The following is a 27,216-nucleotide window of genomic DNA, read 5'->3' as shown; positions in this document are numbered from 1 at the left end:
GGAACAGACACCCAGATATAATATAATCAGCAGTTTAACACCGTACATTGTGTAGAATGTATGGAGATGTTGACGGCACTGAGTGTGAAGTGAAGTCATCAGCTGTCACAAGTAATCATAGCTGTGCTGAGGAGCTTGTGGCTGCTTTCCAGAACAGAGCAGGTGACTAAAGTGACTTTAAACAGACTATTTCACAAACTGCTGATTTACACAGATATCTCTATGGTTCATAAAAGAGAACTGTCCAGTCAGTGACTGCTTTAAGTTAATCTAAACTGGAGGCATAGAGATAGAGGAACTCCAAACTCGCTGTATGTCAAAACTTGAAGCAGCAGACGATCCTACCAGGTTTCATTTCTGTCCTCAAACAACAGGAACTGAGGCTAAAATTGGACAACAGAAGACTAGAAAAAATGTCCCCTGATTTGATGAGTCTTGATTTGACATCTCCATCATTCACATTACAGGGTCAGACGTTAGCGCAAACAGCATGAAAGCATGAATCCATCCTGTCTTGTAACAACGGTTTATTGAATTTAGGCTGGCGGTGTTGGTGGTGGTGTAGTGGGGTGAGGGATATTTTCATGGCATACTTTGCGCCCCTTAATGCTAACGACACTTGTCAATAGGATCGTGTTGGTTGGTTTGGTCTTGTGGGAAATGTTTAAAGCAAGAAAAATAAACCATAATATATCATCACCAGATTTGTCTTTAATATAAAATAAAGACAGCAGACTGTTAAAATTCAGTATTTTGTGGAACTCTGTATTTTTATATATTCTGATACAAAAAACATCACATAGTTGCTTTTCTATTTTACAAGTATTAAACTCTCATATTTCCAAGGAAATGCTGTCTGTACATGTCTGCAACTCGGCTCCTTCTGTTAGAAAATACAGTGAAAACAGCTGAAAACAAATTTGCACTGATCAGCTGACATTACCTTGTCTCATAGCAGAAATAGTGAATATACAGAACTGATCTCAGACATGTTATGAGCGCATCCTGATCTCCAAAGCTCAAATAGATGTACAGCAGGAAGCATGAACCGACCTAAGAAATCAACAACGTCCTGCAGCAGAATCTGTTATTGTCTGGATTTGACCTCAAAGGATGCTGCTGATTGGCTGAGGCTGGTGCCCCAATGCAGCAAAATGACTCAGCAGGTTTCATGTATTGTACTCAGGAGGGATGTTTCTCTCTCCCTGGCCTCCTGTTACATTAACCAATGAGCAGAGTTGAAAAGCACCCCTCCCACTAGTTCCTAAATATGTGTTTGTACTGCTGGGCGAGGCTGTTTGATGCTAATGCATCTCACTAATTTGTTGACTGTCTTTCAAAATTCAATTTAAACAAATCAAGATCTTTAATCCTCCCCTCCCCCAATTATGCAAGTAGAGTTTTTAAGTGCAGATGATGCAGCACGATAACATTTTACAAAGTAATGCAGCAAAGTGGTGTCAGTCAGGAAACAAAACTGTATTGGTGAGTCAAACTTTAGGCCTTTTAGTGCATTTTCCTTTTTTTCACATTCCTTCCTCCTCCTCCTCCTGCTCCTCCTCCTGCTCCAGGTCTGTGCTGCAGTGGCACAAATCTGATCCTGAACCTCAGTGACAGTGCCACACCCATCCATCCCATCCCTGCTGCACCATGCAGGCCAACAGAAAGCGCAGGTTCAGAGGCAGCTCTTCACAGATCACCAAAAACCTGAATGATTTGGGCCTTCAGACAGTCAGCAGTAAACCTCCAGAGCCTCCATGCTATTATTACTGAATCATTTTCCTACACAGTAAGAGTGGCAGGATATTATACTTCACAAAAGTGATCAAAAAAGCGACGTCTCAACTATCAAAACCGAGAAGGATTTCAAGTGATGATGTCATCCACAAACTGGCACTGGGAGTTTTCAGCACTGCTGTCATATAAACTGTAGTTGGATACATGCAGGAGAAAGAAAAACAAACAAAGCCTTTTAAAGACACTCTTCCACCTCCGCTAACAACGTTTAAGGAGAGTTATATAATCATTACATCCTCTCAGAGCCCAAACACTGCCTGGTGTGGTCTTTGGCTCTGTGGCTCAGCAGCCACTGTTTCTCATACACTCAGCACTGCCTGCAGCACATGTAGCAAACATCAGAGCAGAACAATATTTCAATGCTGGATTATTTCCAAAAAACCACTTTCCTGATGTTCTCAGCCATGAGTTTAAAACATGACATCCATGAAACCCACATAACCCCCAACAATGAGACTTCTCTAACAAATGGATGACATTTTTTGGCCATAGTGTCTACCAACTTTTTGAGTCTAAATGCTCACTAGCCCTTTGCTAACACCTCTGCGTGGGATGTTTTATTGTTACCACAACAAAACACTGATTTTAGCCGCTTAAAGCAAATTGCGCCAGACTCCAGGATTTAGGCCAAGCTAAACTAATCGCTCTCAGCAAGACAGGGAATGACTTTGTGTTCGACATTCAACAGTTAGTAGATTTGTCTCCAGCCCACGTTTTACAGACACTTAAATACTTCTCAGACTCAGCGATGAATAAAATGAACAGGAGGTTTAGAGCTCCAATCGTAATACCCACATGCAGTTGAAAAATATATTATCATAACCATATATTTGTCTTCATCTACTGAATCGATTCACCGCATGGGTAGAAACACGTGGGCACATTGAAAGGTTTACATTATATGTGAACATGATATTCATCCAAAACTATGGATATGAATTCACTGCTGTAATAGCCTACACCACACAAGCATCAGCAATGCTGGGCACTGATGTTTTCATTTTGTTCGTTCTTTCTTTCTTTCTTTCTTTCTTTCTTTCTTTCTTTCTTTCTTTCTTTCTTTCTTTCTTTCTTTCTTTCTTTCTTTCTGTTGGCACTTCTGGGCCTCCATACCATCAGGAATCGCTGTATGCTATTTCACTATTTCTCAGTGTGACCACATTTTGTGAGCGACTGGTGGAAAATGTGTGCATATTTCATATGCAGTATATGAAATGCAAGTGTTAACAAATAGAATGCAAATAGACAGTATTTCTGCACTGTAGGCTGAAACTCTAATTATTATGTAAAGGGTGCTAATCAGGCAGCCTTTAAAAGAACCTTATAATTTCACTTGTGCATTTTGGAGCAGTACGTACAAAACAGCAACGTCTTTGGTGTCTTCCCTCTGTTTCCCGTGCAACATCAGTGTCTTTAGCTCCATTGAAGAAGTAGTCTTACATGAGTAAAAAGAAACCCAATTTTTCTATAAATGTTTTACATTCACAGTCTTTTCTTTATACATGTGCATCCACACGAGAACCTGGAGATGAGAAGCCATGGCATAGTGCTGAAGCTTGTGTTCTTTGATACCGTGAATCAAAGAGTGGAGGGAGCAGGAAAGCCAGAGGGTTTGGTGCATGTTGCTAAAGCTGCACCCCCGCTTTTTGTTAGAATGGTGTCTTCCACCCACAGGTTCTGTGCATTCCTGGAAACGGGCCCACTTTACGGTCTCCAACAGTGCGTGCTTTTGGAGTGTGTTTTCAGATAAAACTCTGAGAGCTGTAATTCAGCAGCCACATTTGTCTTTACAAACAGCTTAAAGAACCATCACATGATGGAGTGTATTCAGGTCTGTTTCACACACACTCTGCTAGGTTTTCACCAGCGGCTGCTCTGAAATGTCCTCTGGTGTTTTTTCCCCTTCACGAGATTTTTTCCTCTTCTTGTGGCCTGAGGAAACAAAACACATTAACAGTTAAATGCAGAAGGACTGGTGTACCTATCATACACCTAAAAACTACCATACTGTTGTTAAATTTAAATTTATAGAAAGTATTTATTTTGGCTTCTAGCTAAGGTCACATCATATTATTGCCAGTTACTAGCATTGTAAGGCTTTGGATCTTAATTTAAGGTGTAATTTTTACTAGAAATACACTGAAATGTTTCTGTTTATCAATCGCCTGTCTATGTCCAGACTTTCTGATAAATCAACATGGCTGAGGCTTTTTTTTTGTTTAAAATAAAATTCTTTTCTTTTCTTTTGGGTTTTTAAAATTGTTTTTAGTTTCTCATAAAAAGATAAAAAACACATCATTGCGCTTGAGGATGAAGTATCATAAAGTAACAGGTCTCTATGAACCAAAAAGTAATTTTCTCAACAAAAAGAAGGAAACACTTTGATCTAAACAGTGGAAACCAAAAACATCAATTCTTTGCAAACTGGAATAAAAATCTGTCAAATTTGTTTTATACACCAGATGGAGGTTGTAATTTTCACTCATATTAAGCATACATATGTGGAGCATTACAGTTAGTTCTATTTTACTCAATCTATCAATCTTTCAGTATCACTTTAAAAGTCCTTTACAGGCTTCTGTAAGCTTGTGTTAAGCTGTATCCACATAGGCAGCAATCTCATGGTGTATTGCTTTGAATGGTGAGTTCCAGGCTCCAGTTGCTTAGGTAACAATCTAATGTATTTACTGCCCTGCATCATGTCAATTAGCCGTATCCTGTGATCTCATTGGAAATCGCCTCAATCGGTTGCCTTGAAGTTGAAAAAGGTTTATCTCAGGACTGATTCACTTCTCATTAACAGTGATTTTTCACCTGTATTCACTTTAAATATTCACCTGAAGTTGTCGATTGTCTTTGACTATCTATTGGAGATTATGTATCGGAATTTCAGGAGCAGGACCACGCCTCCAAACACGCTCCTTCCGGCTGTCATCTATGTAGGTTCCCCTAGTTCTGCAAGCTGATCATTCTCGTTTACGTGCCCCACCCTCCCTCCCTCCTTCTTCTTCATTCTTCAACTTCTTCACTTCTATTTAGTACACGGGGATCTGCCAGGCCCGGGAGCCATCGCCAGTCTCCTTCGAGGCCTTCCCCAAACCGCAGCTCAATTCATGTCAAAGCATTCACTTTTACCTACTAAAACGCTGTCAAACTTAAATGAGGACGTGGGCCCAGCTAGTGAATTGTCTCTAATTTCTGCAACACTTTTAATGCTGAGTGCACAAAGCTTCATTTCTGTGAGGTTTTCATTTCAGATTGAAATGAAGAGAAGTAAATGAAATACCCAAATCAACAAAACTCAAATGTCCCTGTAAACTATTTATAGCTGTTTGTGTATAGTTTTACTTTCATGAAGATTTGGTTTTCAAATTCAGCAGCAGCAGCAGCAGCCTCCTACACATCAATCTGACACAAAGAGCTGGAATCATCCTCCAGAAACAGCACGAGAATACAGAGTAGGCAAGTCCAAAACACTAATGTATGTTTAAGTGTGTGTGTGTGTGTTTGAGTTTGCATGTGAATCAAATCCAAGTAGGAAGTGAGTGAAATGAATAGAAAGGGTTGGTGAATAGGTGGCTTGTGTGTGTGACTGACTTAGTTTGAGCAGCAGTTTCTTGCCCAGTGTGTCCTCTGAACCACTCAGCGACAGGCTGCTGATGAAAGGGGATGTGTCCGTTTCTATGGGAACAGAGGCCATGTCTGAGAGGGAGAGACAGAGAGAGAAAGAGAGAGAGAGATTATGACCTGTCAGTGATAAATAGCTTTGGTCTCTGCTAGAGGACAGACTAAAGTCCTGTGTGACTCTGTGCTGAGTTTGAGAGCCATGTGCTAAAAATATCTGTTATATTATGTTTGTGTTTGGAGTTTTCAAGCTTTTTTCAAGGATTCAAGCTGGTGGTAAACCTGCCTTACATGCATTAATGCAGAAAAAGATTTTTCGTGATGATGTGTGACGAGTGTGTTCTTTTGGAATATTTTAGCGTTGTATACGTTTCATGTCCGCTGTCACCGTTAAAGACATGGACGTGACTTCCTCTCTGTACCCGTGTCTATATTTTGTAATCAGTCAGATTTCTTGTGTGGAAGCGTTTATTTTTTAACATAAACAGTTAGACTAACCAGGCTCACATCTGTCCTCTCTGATGTAGGGGATCTCATCCATCCTCAGAAACACCGAATCACTCGGACTCTTCTGGCCATCAGACTTGCTACCTGCAGCAGACACATCCACAGAAACATGTACATCAAAAAAATCACATTATGTAGTTTCTTTTACTGGATTTAAGATGTGAAATCTTTTACTGATTAGTGAATAAAACTGTTTGATTATTGTTTAGTTTTGTTTTGTTTTGTTTTGCAGAAATAGCATGTTTTTCTTGGTTTTGGGTTTTGAAATGTTTGAATCCCATGTTGGACTCTGAGGAAATCACCTTTAAAAAAAACTGGATAACTTTACAGAGTAGATAATTTAATATACCAAATGTTGAACAATAAAATATACAACATAATTGTTTTGTATAATAATTATGAATGAAAATAAAATAGCAACCACTCACTGAAACTCTAGATTAGATAGTAGGTGACAATGGCTCTAACCTTTCAGTTTCCTGGTACAAAGTCTCTCCAATTTCCCGTTTGCACTTATATGCTAGTAGAGTTGATAACGGTCACCAGTTAGCAAGTGAGTGAATCCTACAGACTTTAGGAATCCCTAATCCTAAAGCTTATTGAAGTATTTGAAGTAGTTTCCAGGGAAATACTTCAACCAAACTAATTATTTCCAGTAATGACAGCAGGTCTGCAGTGGGTTAACTGTGGCTTTGTCCTGCATGTGGAACAATGTCCTGATCCTCCAAACATTGACTAGAGTCCACTGGCGGCTCTATCACTAGAGGTAGGTACCATCTACTCCTTGGGCAAGATGCTAACACCATGTCTCTGATGCATCCATCGGACTATGAATGTATGTGAAAGCACTTATGTAGAAAAAGCAGAGAAAAAGCACGTGTATGAATGGGTGAACGAGCCAAGATGTATAAAGTGCTTTGAATGCTCAGGTAAAGTAGAAAAGCACTATATAAGAACCAGTCCATTTACCAATTCTAAAAAAAGCTTATGTTAACTATCCTAATATTGGTTTTAACATGACTTCTTAATGGCTCAGTCACACTAGAGGAAAAAAATCAGTGGCTGATGTTTGCATTGAATGTTTTCACATTTGGAGCAAATTTAAAGTAGATGCAGTCACAACTTCAAAGCCCAGAAGTTCAGGGTGCAACGCCCCAAACTGCTGTGGTCTGAGCTGCACTGACATCAATCGCCCTCAGGCAGTTTGGCAAAGGTAGGCTAATTTATAAATGCAGACAGATTTCCAACAGGCTGCAATCTGTCTGAGTCAGCATCCACCAAGGCATCTGTTTGCAGTAGGACACTCAACTCAGCTGGTTGTAAGGTTATATTCCTGTATAACCGCTGCAAAGCACCTGTGTCATTTTGCAGTTAAATTGTTATCCTGCAGCAACAGAATTTCTGTTGCAGACCTGTCAGGTGGGTAGCCTCTGAACGTAAGTAGTTAGTTTAATGTTCAAGTAGTTTAATATGAATTTCTGTGATTGAAGAATGCAGCACATCTGTACTTTTCACCAATTTATCGCAGTTATATTATCACAGCTTGCATGTAACTGTCAACTTGAACCCATTCAATCTCAAACTGATAGCAGACTGATGACGTCCTATTGTTGTTTTATTGCTGTCTCGATGCACTAAAATCACTTTGAAGATGGCAACTGACTGTGAGTGACTGCAGATCTGGTCCCTGCCTTCAAACTGACCATTTCAAAGGCAAAGAAAGTTCATTTTGGTCGTGCTGCAGTCTCCAACCAAGACTGTACAGGGTGGGCCATTTATATGGATACACCGTAATAACATGGAAATGGTTGGTGATATTAAAGTCCTGTTTGTGGCACATTAGTATATGTGAGGGGGCAAACTCCTCAAGATGGGTGGTGACCATGGTGGCCATTTAGAAGTCGGCCATCTTGGATACAACTTTTGTTTTTTCAATAAGAAGAGGGCCATGTGACACATCAAACTTATTGGTAATGTCACAAGAAAAACAATGGTGTGCTTGGTTTCAACGTAACTTTATTCTTTCATGAGTTATTTACAAGTTTCTGACCACTTATAAAATGTGTTCAATGTGCTGCCCATTGTGTTGTATTGTCAATGCAACCCTCTTCTCATTTGCAGGAGTGGCATGGCTTTCTACCTCTGATGGCTCAAATAATCTCTCACTGACATCACTGTGACATGAAACCTGCTTCAAGTCATCCCTGTTGGCATTGCATGACTCCATGTCACTGGAGTCGAGGTTACTTACGGACAATGCGGTTCTTCTCATTCAGCAGGGAGGTGCTGTGCGGTACACTGGACTGCTGTCCCCGGGTTCGGGCTGAACTGGGCCGACTTGGCTCCCTGGGTGGGGGCATAAGGGTGGCAGTAGTGTGCTCTGGGGGCATCAGTGTGGTGGTGGTGGGCTCTGGTGCTGGTGGCCCAGGGGTCGGGGAGTTGCTTTCTGTCAGACGGGTGTCAGCATCAGGGGTCTGAGGGGAGCTGTCCATCCGCGTAGCTGTTACTGCATTCTGGTAGTGACTCCGGGTGATCTGATACATAGAAGCAGAGGATTATGGGTATTATTAAGAGTTGAACGTGAACCTATTCTTTTCTAAAAGTTTTTTTGTAATTAGATTTTATTACACCCTGTTATATCTAATAATTAATAGTGTAAAACTCTCTTATTTTTGTCCATTTTTGACTAAATGTTTTTTCCTTATTCAGTGTGATGTAAGAGCCCATCATATCAGACTTGTCTTTACTTGTCATGGTCAACTTTCTTTTTGTCTTTTGCTACAAGTGAGATGAAATCAAGGACAATGTTAATGAGGATGGTAACGTCTGCTGCTTAGTTCAAGAGATCTCATTAAATATTCATTGTCTCAAGATCATTTGTGTCATCGTTAATGATCCTCGGGCCTTTTGTGTTGCACCATTGTCACAGTATAGCTTCCTTTCAACACTGCGACCTCGAGAAGTCATCTGCAAAACTGAATTTCATCACTAGTACCCCGTCCACTCAGACACCGATGTCCTCTAACCATGGCCAGGAAAGGCAATCATTAAGTTACTGTTTAAAAAAAAACCTGAAGCTTTAAGGACAAGCTCACTTTAGCACTCAGTGGTGATGTTAAATTTAGGAGTAAGTGATTTGGTTATACAATAATGTCAGTGAATGTTCTCCATCTGATATTTGATATCCAAACAAATATGGCTATGAGTGTGTGTGTACACTGTAATAGCACTGTACTCCTGCCAAGGTTGAAGGCGACTGGATGATTGTGATGATTGAGATATGTAAAGAACAAAAAGATGGAAATGAAGAGAATTCTCCCGTCATTAGTAAGGTTACACTGTGACTTTGCATGGTCCTCTGAAGGACTGATCCTAATATTTTTCCTGAAACTTAGTTTCTTCATATTGATCAGAACTCAGTTTGTAGTTTACCATAGCAGGGATTTTAATATATCTGAGTCTATCCCAGTAACATTTGTTGTATACTGTGGGGATGGATTTAATTTTGTTTTTTGCGGGCAATTTTGTGTTACACTTTCCCCCATCTGTCTTTTATCTGATTTCATTTTGTTCTGATAGCTGACGCCTAAGTGACCAGAGTTATTTCAGTCCGAATTTTAGTCAGGGAAACATTTCTTCCAAGGAACTATGAGCAAAAGATTTTGGGAATGTCAGACTTTTCAGTCCTTCAAACGTGCTCTTCATTAATACAGTTCTTCAGCAAACTCAGAGCAGTCACAAAAGCCTAAGAACAAACCAGAAAACTAAATATTTGTTCCTTGACCAATGTGATGTAAGAGCCCATCATACCAGAATGTATTAATCTAATGTTATATTATGAATGAGATGGATCACAGATGCTGGCAGCACAGTTTTTATTTACTTATGTATTATGGTAGATCTACAATAAGCTTTCAGACATTTCAGTAATTCTGTAATTTTATAAAATAATCCCGTTATGAAATTCAGTCTCTGGTTTGGCGCCGATAATGGACCTTCAACAAAATCCCCAAATTAAATGAAGTAAGAAAAATCCAGCATGTAGCCTCATATTTAGTCTCAGCAAAAAGTTGCTAAATGTAATGAACTTTTTTCAGTCATGGTTATACCGTCTCCCTCTCCATTCAAGTCAGAGTACATGTGCATTTTAAAGCATGTCGTCTTTCCAAATGAAAAGAACGCTTTCAGACACCATGTGAGTTTCAGGTTTTACCTTGATGAGCTGAAGGTGCGTGAGCTGCCTTACAGAGTAGTCTGGCAGGTAGACATTCCCCCCTCCATTCAGCTGGCTCATACTTCCCCCATAGAGCATCAACTCAGAGCGGTCCAAACCGCTGCTACGAGAGGGCGATCTGTGGACTGCAAAGGACGATATGATATCAAATATGTATCTTTTAACAAGGACAGAAAAATGGTAGAGGAGTGTCAGTCAAATCACGAAAGATCTCAGGGATGTCACTGCAGCTGAAAGAGTTCACATTACACCTGTTATATCTAATATTTAATACTGTTAGACCTCCTTACCACACGAATCTTACAATAATATTTAAATATTTAAATGCTGCCACTCAGAGCATTTAAATGCTACAACTGAAGATTTTTGAAGAGTTTCAGAGCATTTTCACAAATACACTATGTGTTTGCACAATTTCACTCAGGCAGTATATTATGCATGTTTAGGGAACTAATAATCATTCACTACACAATGTTTGTGTTTGCTCCATAGTGGAGTCACTAGAGGACACATGCAAATGGCAGATCTCACATTTTACATTTAACCTGATATTTAAACACACCGCATTCCAAATTATTATGCAAATGATATTTTTCTCTGATTTTCCTAAATAGTCAGTTCAAATGACAGTCAGCATAATTTTCAAATGTCAAATGTTACTCAACAAAACTCCCAATGAAAACAGTATGTTTTTCAAAAATAAAAAACTTAAAATGCACTGTTCCAAATTATTACGCACACAGAGTTTCAAAACATTTTATAGGTTGTAGAGAATTGAAAATGGTCATTTGTTGAATTTGCAGCATTAGTAGATAAATTTTACTGAAATCAAAAGCTATTTCAATCAAATACTTCTTAACAGGTCAAGTTACATATTAACATAGGACCCCTTATTTGATAGCAGTTTCACAATTCTTGCATCCATGGAACTTGGGAGTTTTTGGAAAGTTTCTACTTGAATGTCTTTGCAGGATGTCAGAATAGCCTCGCAGAGCTGCTGTTTGAATGTGACCTGCCTCCCACCCTACATATTTTTTTGCTTGAGGATGCTCCAAAGGTTCCCAATAGGATTGAGGTCAGGGGAGGATGGGGGTCACACCATGAGTTTCTCTCCTTTTATGCCGATAGCAGCCAATGATGCAGAGGTGTTCCTTCCTCACCTCTGTCAGTGCACACCAGGGCGGCTGTGGCTACAATGTAGCTTGCCATCACCAGTGTGTGAATGTGTGTGTGAATGGGTGGATGACTGAATGTGTAAAGCGCTTTAGGGTCCTTAGGGACTAAGTAAAGCGCTATACAAATACAGGCCATTTACCATTTTACCATTTGTAGCATAAAGATGCACTTTATAAATGGTGAAGCTGTTTCATAGAGTATGTGGAGTTCTGGCTTCATGCTCGTTGGTTTATAAACTCATTTTTAGTTTTTCTGTGAATTTGTGTTGGTTTTTGCTTCTATTATTTTGACAGCAGATACTAAAGGTTAATAATCAGGCCCCACACAGTGCTTAACAAGTTTATTAAATCACCTGTGATACAAAAAACAAACCAAACAAGACAAATGTTTTAGAAACTTAAAAATGAAAAATGACTAAATTGATTTGACTGAATTCATATTTTATACCCATAATTTTATGTTGTTATGAAGGTAAGTAAGTCCAATTTGACATGGTAATAAAAAAGTGCTTTACTATTTTATTTCTGCTTTTTCTAAAATAGTAAGTTTAATAGACAATAACTATGTTTTAGCATTAAAGAGCATTGGCATACTAGTGTATTAACCATTATAGAAACATAAAAAATGATGTTGCAAATTAACAATAATGTTAATCTAAGACTGCTGTGGTATAAACCTTACATTCGGTGGCGGTCTAATATATTTGTAAGTTCAATGATGTTTGGGAAGGTTTTTTGTACCTGCTGGCATGATGGCCGGGACCCCGAAATAAGAGAACGCTCCATTCTCGAACTTCAGTGCCTCCTTACCAAACTCTACTTCAACTCGACCCTGCAAAATAATATTGGAGAAATATAACGTGATCTGACTGACTTGCACACAGGATATCATAGCCATAGCTAATTACTGCCATGGCGGAAGGTCAAATTCTTACAGGTACCTGTAGCACTAGGATGAAATAGTCCACTGGTTTGTTGCGCTGGAACAGGAAGTGCTGAGAGGCTCGCTTGTTCTTCTCATCAAACTTGAGTTCTTGAACCACACTGGGGTGTTTGATGAGCCTCAATAAGATCTTCTCTGAGATGTGTGTTGGTTTGAAGGGCTCCACCTCTGAAAAAAAGCAAAAAGATACAGGTGCATAAACACCTGCACTTTGACTGGATTGGGTGAAGACAAACACTGCAAATATTCTTGTTACAAGTGCTAACACACTGATGTTCTTGTTGCATATGATGCAGAAATGTAAGCGCTCAGAGAGACAGAGAGGCTATTTGATTGGCTGCTACCTGTGGAGAGGAAACGATGTGTTGCCAGGAGAAGCTGGGGGGAAATCTTCACTTTCATCTCATTTTCTGACAGTTTGAAGATGGAGAAGTCCTGCTGCTTTCGCTCATGATGAGAAACACGACGCTTTGTGCGATTATCAGCTTAGACACATAAAAACAGCGTGATTAACTCTTACATTTCCATGTATTTTGACCACGTATGTACATTTGAGCTTATGCACGTGTGTTTGCATACATACTGTAGAGATCTGTCTCATCCAAGATCTCTGACTTGATGATTTCCTCAATGACATCCTCCAGGGTCACGATGCCCATCACCTCGTAGAAAGGGTCACCCTCACCCTCGTTGTTAACACGCTGCACGATGGCGAGGTGGGACTTCCCTGCATGCACAGTGAGTCTCGCATCAGTGTCACTTTTCACTCAAAGCCATTGGCAGTATGTAGATAGGAGGGATAAATACAAGTAAATCTATTCAGATTACCCAGCTGTAAATATAACCATTTTTAATATTTAAAACAATATGCAATATGGTCCTGTTTAACTTTTACACAGCTTCACAAATGTCACTGGATCAATGGAAAAGAAATTTCTACAGCAGCGTGCAAAGTCATTAACTTTGACTGAACTATTATTTAACAACCTTGTATGAAAATGAGTATCAGAGTGATAGTAGCTTCTATCCCCAATTTTTCATTTTTTATATGGATGTTCTCCAGTAAGATCCCTGACTGGTTGTCACAGTAAACTGTGTGGAGTGTGGTGATTGTTAGTGGACCCAAATGCAGAACACAGGCGGAATTTAACATATGATGAGCATTTAATGCTGGAGCAGTCAAAAAAAGCGCAGTCTAAAAACAAAAAATAAAATCCAAGAGCTATGAGGAATTACTACACTGGGGTACACACAGCAATGTGGGACAACTCAACAAAGGCAAGGGGAGACTGGGACAATAAATACCAAAGGTATTGAGGCTAGAAAAAGCAGGTGGGAAACACAGCAGAAAGAAATCATGGACAACAAGACAAGGGAAGCAGAACTCAATGTAAAGCACCGGCGACAAAAGACTACCAAAATAAAAGAGGAAATACACAATCAGTAGACAACAGACTCAAACATTTAAACTTTACACAGCAGGGCACAAGGGGGAGATGAAGAAAATAACAATAGAATATAACAAAATAAACCTAAGGCAGAAAGCGCATGAAAATAACTAGAAAAAAAGGGAAACACAGAACTAGAAGTCAGTGAAGTCAAATGTGGCAAACAAGAATACACAATAATGAACAAACAGAGAACCAACAGAACATTAAAGAGCACTTCCCCCTCAAGGACAAGGGGTATGTTACAACTTTGCTTTGTTTTATTACATGTTGTTTTTATTACAACATGCTGATGTCAGCCATTTTTAAAAATTGCGATACGATGATGTCAGCCTGTTATGGCTCCATATGTCGTGGAGTGTCGGATTAAAAAAAATAAAAAGCGTGTTATATATGATATAATCCTTGATATGGTTTCTTGAAATTTGTTTTCAAGTTTAATTTTGACCTTGATGCCAGTAATGAAGGTAAAGGTCATAAATGCTTAGCCAACCTAGGTATTCATGCCCCAAAGGCTTTATGAACTGTTGGACAATTGTTCAGACAAATCAGCTGAAAATTTGTTGGTAATAGTTTTCAATGTCTTTGGTGTGACCTTGACCTGATTTTTGCCAAAATTAAATCAGATGAAGCTGTCAATGTTATCTTCCACCACACAAAATTTGAAAATGATATCTTGAAAACTGTGGACACTAGACAAACAAACAAACACAACTTCCTAATATGGTCATCTCATCCACACTGCTCTGCCTCTAAGCACAGAAGCCCCGCCCACCTGCCGATTAAATCTTTAATGTTTATGAGGAACAGCCAAACAGAGCAAAGTAAAGGCAAAAGGAGAGGGGAAGCTCCTAAAAACCCATAGTGAAGGGAATTATGGGCTGCACAAAGACTCAGTATAAGATAAATAAGGATTATTTTGAAGTATAAGTCATGCGAAGCTACCCTAGTACAGACCCTTAAAATTGAGGGATTCGATTGCTGGAAACAATTTTATAAAATGATGATTGAATTTGTTTAACTTGACTTACTAACAGTACACCTTTTGATTCTTGAGATGTGAAACTTGGAATACAGTTATCCTGTAAAGTGTTGGTGTGTCAAATAAGATGATTAGATTTCATATTTAGCCTCTGGATTAGATTTAAGTAATGCTCCTTCCCTTTCCACTGCACAGTATGAGTCATAATGACTGAGTGGAGCTGTGCTGTCTGATGTTCAGTAAGTGGAGCGCCAGCGGGAGCTGAATGGAGTGGGTGTAACAGCAGATGGGATTTAATACAAAGGGCGCTCTGGATGCAAAAACACAATCCGTCATATGAAAGTCTGCCGTGCTCCTGCTGTGTTTACTTCCAGGGTGATGAGTGTGCGCTTCTGGAGGTAACATCTTGTGGCGTTCCCAAGGATAAATGGCATAATTAATAATCCATGCACTGCTGGATGAAAATCTTGTTTGGGAGCATATTTTACAAAGGAGAAAAACAAAACAAAATGATGAAGTGCTTAGTCAGGCTGACAGGATTGTCTTTTGATCTTATTTCATTTGAGATGTGTAGGAAACATAATGGAAGAACGAGTTCACCGAGTGAAGAGTGAGCACTTGTTTGTAGCCCCTCCTATTCTCAGCAGCCTGGCTTCAAATCAACTTCCTCGCTCTCTGCTCTTACACTCTTTGCCTGCCAAATACTACCTCGCACACACTGATGCACAAACACAGACTAACACAAATGCACACGATTCTGGATTCTGGCAGTGTTTCTTGTAGCTAAATAGGTCAGGCGTACATCCAAAGTGGACTGAGAGAGGCTCATGTGCAGTGCGTTCTCTCACAGTATTCTGTTTTTTAAAGATTCTTTTAAGATTTAACAACGGCAACTGTGTCTCAGTGTCTTTCCTTGCACAATTACATCTTTCATTTCATTCTTTCTAAAGTATTTTGGAATTTAACATTTTTATTCTTGACTTTTAACAGCTATATTGTAAAGGCACCGATCATATCATTAAAAACGAGCAAAGTGTTATTTCAGGCCAGCCTCAAAACCAAGCTCAACTGCCATCCTGGTAAATAAAAAAAGAACGAAAGAAAATGGCTCCCTTCATTTCACTTGGGGAGATGGCACGCGTTGGGTTAGCTTCCTCCTTAAGGTCTCGGGGCAAATTAAAGTAGCTTTAACTGGTCTACATAAGTCAAAATATAGACATATAAAGCATCATAAAAGATAAAACAATAATTTATTGACAATAGAACAGAAACACAGTTGACCTGGGTAATCCTGTGATTATTGTGTTCTTCTTTTGTCTTTCTTTTCTTCCTCCTATTATTATTATTATTAGTTGTTGGGTTTTAGTTGTAATAGTAGTAGTGGTAGTAGTAGTAGAAGTGTATGTGATAATTAAGTACATTTTAAATAAATAAATTTTTAAACATACTTTACTAATTAATTTACTATTTATTAATTTATTCATTTTTTGTCTATAGCCTAGCAACTTTTTTTTAACAAACTAATCTTATCAAAAGTTTAGGATTCCTTTAAACTTTTATCTCCTGGAAACAATGTCTCCTAGCACCAGCTGTTTTAAACTATGTCTTCTTATGGCAGCTGACATGTCTGAACTGAGCTCATCCTACAGTTAATCTCCGAGTTCACATTAGGATTTCATTCCTGTAAAAAGAGACCGGACTACACCAAAACCAAGACACAGGAAACTATGCTTTCATAGCATTCATAAGGTTCAATTCTTCAGATCTGAAGAAGCCTCATGGATGACGGGTGAAATGTCCTCATGTAACTTAAAGTCCAGTCACTTTTCTTTCCAAGCCACTTATGGGGAAGTTCAACATAAGATCAAAATTACAAGTTTTACATCTGGCTCCTAGCGTTATTTATGTTAGATTTCCCCCGTTTGGGGATATTGGCTGTAGAGATGTCTGCCTAACTAAAAGGCACTCCCCTTGAGAGGATCGAATTGCCAAAAACATGTATTTATAAAACATCAAAGGCTCTTTCCTGAAACCGTTACTCTGTTATTTTTTTTTAAATCCACAAATGTGGCTGAACAGATTTATGTAGGCACTATTTTCTTTCTGTTTAACTACATTTTCAATCCAAAAAAACCCCTGTGCTTCTAGCTAATGTTACAGTTCAGCCCTATCAATAACATGAGCCTCTCCTCACAGAAAGATGTACTCGTCTCTCTGCACAGTTTATGGTTGGAGGATTACAGCACTGTGAAAAAATATTTATCCCCTTCCTGATTTTGTATCTGTTTTTGCATCTTTGTCACCATCAAATCTTTCAAATCACCAAAGAAATGTCCAGTTTTATTATGCTGTTTTTAAATATAGCTTACTTTTAAAAAAAAAAACATAGCAAAAAGCAGAGAAAGGAAAGAATTATATAGTTAATTTCCTCCTATTAAAGTTAATTTATAAACGTGAGCCTCACTCAGAGGTGGACCTTGCTATTGTGTTTCACATGATCGTCCTGCCACATAACTCAAGCACTCTTGAGCTTCAACTCATTGACTGATGTCCGGACATTTTCCATTAGGATTTTCTGGTAGACAGCAGAATTCATGATTCCATCAATTACAGCAAGTCATCCAGCAACAAAGTCCCAGACTACCTACCACCGCCATGCTTGACTTTTGGTATGAAGTTCTTTTTATGAAGCACTGAACTAGTTTTATACTCGATGTAACAGGATGTAAGCCTTTCAGAAAGTTCTGCTTTTGTCTCATCAGTCCATGAAATATTCTCCCAAAAGTCTTGGAGGGCGTCAAGATGTTTTTTGGCAAATCTAAGATGAGCCTTTGTTTTCTTTTGGTCAACAGTGGTTTTCTCCTTGGAACTCTCCCATGGATGCCATTTTTGTTCACTCACTTTCTTACTGTTGAATCGTAAGCACTGACCTTAACTGAGGCGAGTGTTCTTTTGTGACTCCCTGCTGAGTTCTCGATGTGCTCTTAGAGTAGTGTTGGTAGGCCAGCCACTGTTCCAAATTTTCTCCATTTATGTATAGTTCACTGTAGTCCCACAGCTTTAGAAACATCTCTGTAACCCTTTCCAGATACAGTTGGCAATTACTTTTCACATAGGGCCAGGTAGGTTTGAATACATTTTTCCCTTGATATACGAAATGATAATTTAAAAACGACATTTTGTATTTACTCTAATATTAAAATTTGTTTGATGATCTGAAAACAGGCAAGTATGACAAATATGCAAAAACTAAGAAATCATACACAGTTTTGTATAAGGAAAATAGTTCCTATTTGAAAATGCGTCATTCTAAAATGTCTCTCAAACAGATTATGGACTGAAATGTAAAAAGCGGACATGAGAAAGAACAGATGGCGGAGAGACAAACTAGAAATACAGCACACTGAATATTTTATACTCTCCCTCCTTGGAGACTGCATACTGAGAGGAACTGAGAGAAGGGAGAAGATTCAGAAAAAGAAAAAATAGTGTAAAGGGATGCAGAATTTACACTAGAAGGACAGCATAACTCGGTGCCTGTCATTAGATAAAGTTGACCTAAACTAGCATTCACTTCTTCTTTTTTCACTGTATTTCCATCAGTGAAAGCTCATATGTATGTATTTTTGGTGGTAGTAATGAAATCTGACTTTCATTGACAAACTCCTTTCCTACTTTCAGTTCTCTGGCCAGATTAAACACACTTTGATCAGGCTTTCTGTGCAGTGCTCTTATTCAGCTTCCCACCTGTTTAAAGAACCCTATGCCTGGCAAACTAAAGGTCCCCTGTACTGGTGCTGCCGTTGTACACAACAGGAAATGTGTTACTTGGCTGCTTTCATTTGTGCCAGACACACTGCTTAGCATTCAGGCCAAAGAATCCCTGTGCAGTCTCACAAGACCAGCAGACTCTCTGCTGCAGCTCTGACCTGCAGTCACATCAGTGTTTTACTTACTTTCAATAAATTATCACCTCTTCTAACCAGCCCTCCTGTTACTCTGTTCTGCACTGCAGCTAATGTGCTGTCTCTCATTAAGCACTGGTTAACTATTTTCCCTGTTATAGTCAGAATTTAGGTCTGAAGTGTCATTTTAGCAATAATTACAATGTTTTAAATGCACTCGAAAGAAAAGGTTGGATGTAAACTGACCTTTCAGCCAGAGCTGAGGTTTAATGTCAAAATCTTTTTCGACCAGGCTCTAGCTCCGCTCATATTCATCTTTGGTAACTTCAGTATTTCTACTATTCCTCACAACTGAAAACATAAAAGTAACCGTGAGTGTGTATCTGGAGCTTTACGAGGGATAGCATCTCCAGCTAAAACATTAGAATTACCCAATGATATAATGTATATACCTCTGAAAATGGTCACTGCAAGCATATTAGATACTTTAAGTATATTTGGTACTAAAACTACTAAAACTGTGCCTTTTACTTTTTTTTTTTTAAAGAATAAATAATACTCAAAAAAAAGCCAACATAAATCTGGCTCTTGTGGAATCCTGCTCTACATATGATACCAGCTGCATGACGACAAGGCGGCACATGAGCAAGAAAATTGTACAAAAGGTTTTCTACACCAGATTTCAACACTGTACTTATTGCTGAACAAATATGCCTGTGGCCTGCAGACTTTGCTCTGTTTAATCATCTAAATGCTATGCAAATAAATATGGTATAATCATGCTTTAAGGCTAAAGTGCAAAACTGTGTTTGCATAAAAGATAATCAGCCCTTTATTTGTAGTTATTCCTCAGAATTTCATTTCTCTAGTTTTATGTTCCTTTTTCTTGATGATTCAAAGAGCTGTGGCTCAAATCAACCCACAAAGCCAGCAGGCATATGTCGAGCAACCACTGATGCATTATACAGTACTGTGCAAAAAGACTTGAGGAACTGCTTATTTCTTAGTATTTTGCTTCCAAGCAGTCAGACTTTCTTGTCATTTTTAAAGCAATAATTCTTCAGGCTTTCTAAAAGATCTTTTAAAGTTTCTATTTGGGATTTTTTTTCCACTCATTTTCAGTTTAGTCTTTGTACCTAACCGTTTTCAGAGGGATGTTTTTGTTTTTTCCAAGGATGAACCAGGGTGGTGTCTACACAGAACAAATCAATTAATAAAGAACCAGTTTTGAGTTGTACCTTTAGACACTTTGTTACTACCAACCTGCCACAAAAACACATCATTTTCTCCCATGTTTTAATGGGATCGATAAAAATGGCAAAGATAGCACAGTTTAACATAAAATAGTATATTTAAATCAACAAGTTGATTCCCAAAGAGTTATTAGCCAAACACATGTCATATCCCATATCCTCACATATTGTGCAGTGTGCCCTTAAAGAATCTGAGGAAACCTACAAAAGAAGAAGTGGCAGGCCTAGAAATCTATTGACAGCTGATGAACAGTATATGAGAGTCATGTCTATAAGAATTTTTTTTTAATCTAGCAAAGACTTGACACAGGTACCCTATTGAAGAAACTGCGTTCTCATCAGAAATGGGTTCAGTGGATGCGTGGCTGTCAACAAGTGGTTCTTAAGGAAGAGAAACGGGAAAGATTTAACAGGAGAGATCTAACAAATCACACGAGAACTCGACTGAAAATGAGTAGAAACTGGTCTTATGGAGTGATGAATCCAAATGTGAATTTTTTTTTATATAAACCATCATCAATATGCAAGAAGGAGGACAGGAGAGAGGTGCAACAATGGGTGTCTACAGCCATCTGTAAAACATGCTTTGCAGTTGCTTTTCAGCCAGTGGTGTTTGGAATTCACAGCTGATGGAATTATGAATAAAGACAAAGTACATGACGATTTTGACCCGCTGTGAAATACCATCTGGAAAATGTCTGAATATTTCAGCATGAAAATGATCCCAAACACACTGCCAATGCAGTATAAGCATACCTGGATAGAAAAACCTCAATATTATTGAAGCAGTTTGGGATCATTTTGACAGAGGACAGAGCAAAAGGCAGACCCTGAAGATTACTTAAAGAAATGAGAAGAACATTTGCCTAAGAGAGTTCAGGCTGTGTTGAAGAATAAAGGTGATCATTCAGAGTATTGACTATTACTTTTATTAATATTACTTTTATTACTATTATTTTTTCCCATTTCCTAGAAAATTTTAAAGAAATGAAGGGTGCCTTAAGACTTTTACACAGTGCCGTAGATCACCCTGCAGCTGTGTGTTTCCTGCAGCAGCTCTTTCTGTGAGCGCCAGCTACTGCAGGAGTCTCACTGAAATGAATAAGAGGGCCTGAGTTTTCTGCTGCAGTGCCCACACAGAGACAAAGAGGCACAGGAAGAAACACACACACGCACACACTCCCACGCACGCACACACGCACGTACCGAGGACAGACCTTGTTTATAATCCTTTGACTGTGTAGATTATCTCATCCAGATCCCTTTGTTGCAAAGCGACACAAGAATTATATTTGTGTTCATCCTGCAGCGCTGGTGGCATCTGGCTTCATACAGTACAAGCTACTACATAATCCAGATATATGCAGCTCATTTTAAATCCACACACAGGTCTTGCTTGTCTGTTACAGGATGTGTAAGACAAGACAAACTTTTTGTGCTTAAAGCTAAAGAGTCACACAGCTTAGATTTCTGGAAAATTATACCATTACCAAGTTTATAAAATGTTTCCAAAAACATTTCACTACAACACGCTAAAAAAAAAAGATGTTCAGAATAAATAGAACCCCCTCTGTGACATTTGGCAGTGAAAGCTTTTCGCTGTTTTGTGCCAAAACAGACAGAAATACAAACTTCTCCTGCAAACAGAGTCTGCCTGGGTCAGGGTGTCCTCTATTTATCTTCCTCTCCTCACCACAAACACAGCAGAAAAAAAGCGCTGACTATGCAGGGTCCCTGAGAATGCAGGAAGGCAGTGATAAGCAGCAAGGTCTGTGATTGGCCAATTCGAACCCCACCTATTTAAAACTAGAGTAAGATGGAACAGCCTGCTGCCTGCATACAGGGTGGAAGACTGCTTCGACTCTGCAGGGGAAGCTGTGCACACTGCAAAAACAAAAGAGAGGGGGAAAAGAACAGCTTCTTTTCAGCCTCAGATTGCAAAAGTGCATATTTGCATTCCCTGGAGTATCACAACTGTTTAATACTAAGAAGACCGTCTGGAGATGAAAGAGGTTTACGCACTGTTGCTAAAAGATAGGTCAGCTGCCTCAGCTGCAACTTTCAGGGCCCATATCATTCTCGTATTTAAAGGTGGTAGAAAACAAATTATGTGTCAGTACACAAGTTACCGTCTTAAGTTCATACATTAAATACTAGGGTTTGATTTCCCTGTGTGCATGCCACAAGTGCCGCTGTATGCCCCGCAGTGAGACACCGAGTCCTTCCTGCTCCCTTTCTGAACTGTAGCACTTCAAAGCGCCAGAAAACATCTGCAAAGTATCACAAGTATCACAGTATCATGAACTGCAGAAAAAACTTTCTTGTTAAAAACACGACTCATGAGTGCAAAGATAAATCAGGTTCAAGTACAAAACAGGAATGTTTCGTTTTGTGTGTTTAAACGTTTTATTTTTTTATTTTTTGTTTGTTTGTTTGTTTGCCACCTCTCACCCGCATTTCTCACCCAGGTTACTTACAGAGTCTGTTACAGCTTAAGTTATAAACTTGAAGCACCCTGCTAACGCCACACCCACTCCCTTCTAACACCCCTCTCACCTTTCTTGAACTCCTCCAGCATGGCGTCCAGTTTAGTGTCGTTGAAGACGCAGTGCAGCGGGTGTTTGTAGAACTGGGTGATGGTCTTCAGGGGGGTGCAGTCGTCTGGGTCCACAAACGCCAGGTCCTTCACAAACAGAATGTCCACGATATTGGATCTCTCGTTCTCAAATACCGGAATCCTCGTGTATCCGCTCTGCATGATCTCGGACATGGTGTTGAAGTCCAACACCGCGTCCGAGGCCAGCATGAAGCAGTCGGTCAGCGGAGTCAGGACGTCCTCCACAGTTTTGGTGCGCAGTTCTAGTGCTCCCTGGATTATGTTGAGCTCTTCTTTTACCAAGTCGTGGTACGGGTCGGTGACTCGCAGCATTTCCAAGAGTTTCTCTCTTGTGTAGAAGTTGGAGATCTCCTGGTTTAAGATGAGGTCCAGCAGCTTGCTGATCGGGTATGAGATGGGGAAGGAGAGCACCATGAGCAGCCGTGTCACCCAGATGGTTTTGGATGCGATGGCCAGGCCGTGGCGCGATGCGACCGAGTGTGGAAGAATCTCCCCAATGAAGAAGATCCCGAAGGCGCAAATGACCGTGGAGAGCCAGGTCATGCCCAGGATCTGGCACATCCACACGGCGAGCGAGGCGTTGATGATCGCGTTCCCCAGCAGTAAAGTGCACAGGACATAGTTACCGTGCCGACGCACAGACTCGATTTTCCGCGCGTAGTTCTGTTCGGTGTCGGTGCCGCTGTTCTGGAGGACCTGTAGCTCCACTGGATCGAGCGCCAGCAGGCTCAAGTTCAGCCCGCTGAACAGAGCTGACAGCCCGAGCAGGAGGACGGAGACCAGCACTTGCAGCCAGAGCTCCGGCACTGCCGAGCGCTCCTTCACGGCCACCCAGAAATCTTTAGTTCGGTAGTGTTCCCATTTGGATCCGTCAAAGGCGCACATGGAATAATATTTAATCTTCTCCCCTCTCCGCAGGTCTTTGGCCAGCAGCTCCACCAGCACCGAGTTCTGACTGGAAGCAGACTTGAAAGAGCCCAAAACCTCGATGTCGGAGGTGCTGGCGTTCTTGTCCATGCACATGTTTCGCTTCGGGTGAACTTGCCCCTCTCTGCCGGGAGTTGGCTCTTCGATGAAGGCGATCCAGGGCGCGGCGTTGTTGGCACGAGTACGGTTGAGCTTCTGCGAGGAGGTGGAATAGTAGACCCGAAGTATGAAGCGAGTCCCCTCGGTGGCTTTCAGCACCCCGTCCTCCACGGACAGCTCCGCCCCGGTCTCCTCTGGTCGAAAGCCGAGCAAGCCGAGCGCCGGGGCTGGCAGCAGCGAGCAGGCGCAGAGGAGCAGGAGCAGCCGGCTCAGAGAGAGCGGAGCCCAGCAGCAGAGCAGGGAGACGGCCCGGTATCGCGCGGCCGCATCGGATGCAGCCATGATGCGGTGTGAGAAGCTCTCTCAGTCCACGGTCTCCGGGTCACGTGCCGCGCGGTTCCGGTCCATGTGGAAGAAGGAGGGACCATCAGCGCTCCGCTGACTGCGGTGCTGATAATGATGTTCGCCTGCACGCACACACACAGAGGGAGGGGGGCTCTCCACCTTGCCGTGACGCAACTTTCTAATAATAACCTCGTGGATTTCACTGTGGAGTTTACATCAGATTTGTTGCGCTCAGCAACTCCAAGCATTCTTTCACCTTCATCGAGGTTTAAATAATAACTTTATTTTATCCTAAATGATCGAGCTCATTTCAATACATTTCTAAAAAGTTTGGGGTACTGTGTAAAATGTAAATAAACAACAGAGTGCGATTAATTAGCAACCTCATAAACCCATATTTTAGAAAACATATCAAATATCAGAGCAGTTGGGGCGGGGTGACAAAAAGCAGGTTTATGAAAAGTTTTGCATCTGATCAGGTTAACTGGCAACATGTCAGCAACATCACTGGGTATAAAACGAGCATCTCAGACAGGAAGAGTTTCTCAGAAGTCAAAATGGGTCGAGTAAAAGAACAAAAAAAGAAGAAGGAAAAAACACATTAACAAATTGTGGAACAATTTAAAAACAATAAAACTGTGTAAAACTGCAAATACTTTGAATATCTCATCATATTACCAGAAGATTCAGAGAAATCTCAAGAGATTTCTGTGCAAAGGAAAAGACTGAAAATCAATATTGATTGGCTGTGATCTTCAGGTCATAAGACAGCACTGCTTTAAAAATGGACATGGTTCTGTCATGGAAGTCACTGCATCAGGAAAACCTCCAGAAATGACGCTCTGTGGACACAGTTTGTTGTGCTATTCACAAGTGCAGGCTAAAGCTCCAAGGATCCATATGTGGACATGATCCAGAAACCCAGAAACTCAGTGATCCAAAGCTAATTCCAAAAGGACTGAGCTAAATCGTAAAACTGTTCTGTGGTCTGACACATTGAAATTTGAAATTCCTTTTGGAAAACATGGATACTCTGCAAGCAGAGAGGGGCCATCTCTGATACTATGGGAATGCATTCATGTCTGGAAATGGCTGGAATTCACAGCTTGCACATCTGGTAATGAATGCTAAAAGACGTAAACAGGTTGTAGAGCAACACTTTCTCCAATCCGGATGATGTCATTTGCAGGTGAGGCCTTACATATTTCAGCAAGACAATATTGAACCTTCTGTAATGAAATGAAAAATATAAAGAATACTCAGGACTGTTGAGCAGCCAGCAGCACCTTGACTCTGTGTTAGCTAGTTCCCTGATTCCTGAAATAATAAAGATTACTCCCTGAACTCCGCCTTAAAACAAGCCCATTGTCTGCACTATCACTGTGTGCTGTAGAATGACCTGAAAATAATAATTTTCAGTGAAAATAATGGGATCAAACAGCAAAACAGAACATCACAGCAAAAGAACAACAACACACCCAAGTTTCAGTGTTTAGTGTATTACGAAACAAACAAACTTTTTAGTTTGTTTGTTTTGGGTGAGCGTTAGAGTAATGATCAGCAGTGATGATGACAGACCTCACAGGCTAAAAGGTGCTAACACAGTTGGTTCAACAGCTTTCAGCGTGGGCCGATTTTGGAACACTGCTATTATTGCTTATTATTTTATTAATTGTAGTTTCTACATGGAAATAAAAACAACAATAGATGCCAAAAAATACCAAAAGTAATCAGACTTTATCAGTCTGTCACATTACTGTGGGGGAATTTTGGCCCACTCTAGGTTTGGACCTTGACTGGTCCGTTGCAACAGCTTGATTCTTTCCTTTTTTTGCCTGTTCTGTTGTAGATTTGCTGCTGTGCTTGAGATCATTGTCCTGTTGTAGACCAAATTTGGGCCAAGCCTTAGCTTTTGGTGTCATGGTGAGCCGTGTGGCAGGCAGGGGTTGGACCCAAACGCAGGACTCCAAGACAAAAACTTGACTGAAAGCAGCAGCTTTATTTGGAAAAACAAACTAACAACAAAGTACACAAACATAAGAAGAAACAAACAAAAGAACAAAAACTAGAACTAATGATCCTGAACTTGGAATACACGACAAGGATCCACCGCTAATGTGGAGAACGGGGCAATAAACAGACGAAGACTGAAGACTTAAATACACAAGCAGGACAAGCAGAAGATGGGAAACAGACGGGGACTAATTAGACAACAAGACAGAGAGGAAGCAAAACTGAATACCCTGAATACAGGACAAAGGACTATCAAAATAAAACAGGAAACAAGAGACATGGCAGGGAGACAGATGAATGGACATGTGAGGTTGACACAGTGACTGAGGGGATGAAAACACAGAGACAAGACTAGGGGAGGGAGAATATGATCACAAAGAACTGAAGGCAAACAGAAACACACTAAACATGATGAAAGAATGACTAAGAAGCTAAGAGCTACAACCTAACAGAAACTAAATGATCAAACGAGAACACAAAAGTACAAGAAAACCAAACACGAACCACTCAGAGAGTATAACCCAACTTAGAATATAATTCCACCTGATGCAAAACAGTCCGTAACATAAACCCTGAGTCAGAGACGCAGGGCCATGACAGTTGGACAGATGGCCTCACATATGACTATAGAATACTTTGACATACGGAGGAGTTCATAGTCAACTCAGTGACTGCAAGGTCCCCACGTCCTGTGGCTTCAAAACAAGCCAAATCATCAACCTTCCTCCATTGTGCTTGACTGTAGATATGTTGTGTGTGTTTGTGCCTTATAGTGAAAAATCTCCGTCTTAGTCTCAGTGGTCCAAAAGGACATTGTTCCACAAGTCTAGTGGTTTGTTCAAACCTAAACTGAGTGATGTTGTATTTAGAGAGACAAGACCTCTCTTTCAAACAAGCCAAACTAATTCAGTCTCTTTACCTGTAATGTCATGAACTTTAAAATTAAAAACGATAACTGAGAAATACAGAGTAAATAATGCAGCTATTTTGTTGTTGTTGTAATTTCTCTGACCACTGCATGGTCTGACACTGGGGTCAGTTTGCAGGCACGTCCCATCCTGTTTTTAATGATTGAATAACCTCTCTCACTATAGAATGATGGACTTCAAATTGGTTGGAGACGGATATATAACCTTCTGAGATTGGCGGCAACAACTGGTTGTCTAATCATTGCTAATGTCTTTCCTCCCAGACATCATGTTAACACATAGCTGAATGAACCTTCTGCACCTGGCTGATACTTATTCTCCTTCTTTCCATGGAAGCACTTAGGGCATACACAGATTTTCTCACACTGTGTCTGCATTTTGGCTTCATTTTTTTCTTTTTCATTTTAAAGGGGGTCCT

At 40.2% G+C, this 27,216-nt stretch overlaps 1 protein-coding gene across 1 annotated transcript; it reads right to left on the bottom strand.

Annotated features, from left to right (window-relative positions):
* Positions 1–15: 15 nt before the first annotated feature.
* On the bottom strand, positions 16–25,494 carry LOC134628926 (metal transporter CNNM1-like). The gene is made up of 10 exons (XM_063475763.1): positions 22,425–25,494; positions 12,864–13,007; positions 12,625–12,765; positions 12,279–12,448; positions 12,079–12,169; positions 10,142–10,287; positions 8,180–8,462; positions 5,920–6,012; positions 5,395–5,499; positions 16–3,729 (listed from the first exon to the last, which is right to left on the bottom strand). The coding sequence occupies exons 1-10, from the start codon at positions 23,851–23,853 to the stop codon at positions 3,650–3,652; spliced, it is 2,682 nt and encodes an 893-aa protein (XP_063331833.1). The 5' UTR covers positions 23,854–25,494; the 3' UTR covers positions 16–3,649.
* Positions 25,495–27,216: the final 1,722 nt, after the last annotated feature.

This window comes from Pelmatolapia mariae, linkage group LG6, assembly GCF_036321145.2.
Source record: "Pelmatolapia mariae isolate MD_Pm_ZW linkage group LG6, Pm_UMD_F_2, whole genome shotgun sequence".
NCBI lineage: Eukaryota > Metazoa > Chordata > Actinopteri > Cichliformes > Cichlidae > Pelmatolapia > Pelmatolapia mariae.
This window is presented reverse-complemented; position numbering and strand designations above follow the sequence as displayed.

What these genes read in the sequence shown, in the direction of transcription:
- LOC134628926 (XM_063475763.1), bottom strand. Translation starts at nt 23,853, where the DNA reads ATGGCTGCATCCGATGCGGCCGCGCGATACCGGGCCGTCTCCCTGCTC. An exon ending in GCTGGAGGAGTTCAAGAAAG is followed by an intron (nt 13,008 to 22,424) that starts GTGAGAGGGGTG and finishes CTGTGCATGCAG; the next exon opens with GGAAGTCCCACCTCGCCATC. An exon ending in TGAGAAGAACCGCATTGTCC is followed by an intron (nt 6,013 to 8,179) that starts GTAAGTAACCTC and finishes TGTCTGCTGCAG; the next exon opens with GTAGCAAGTCTGATGGCCAG.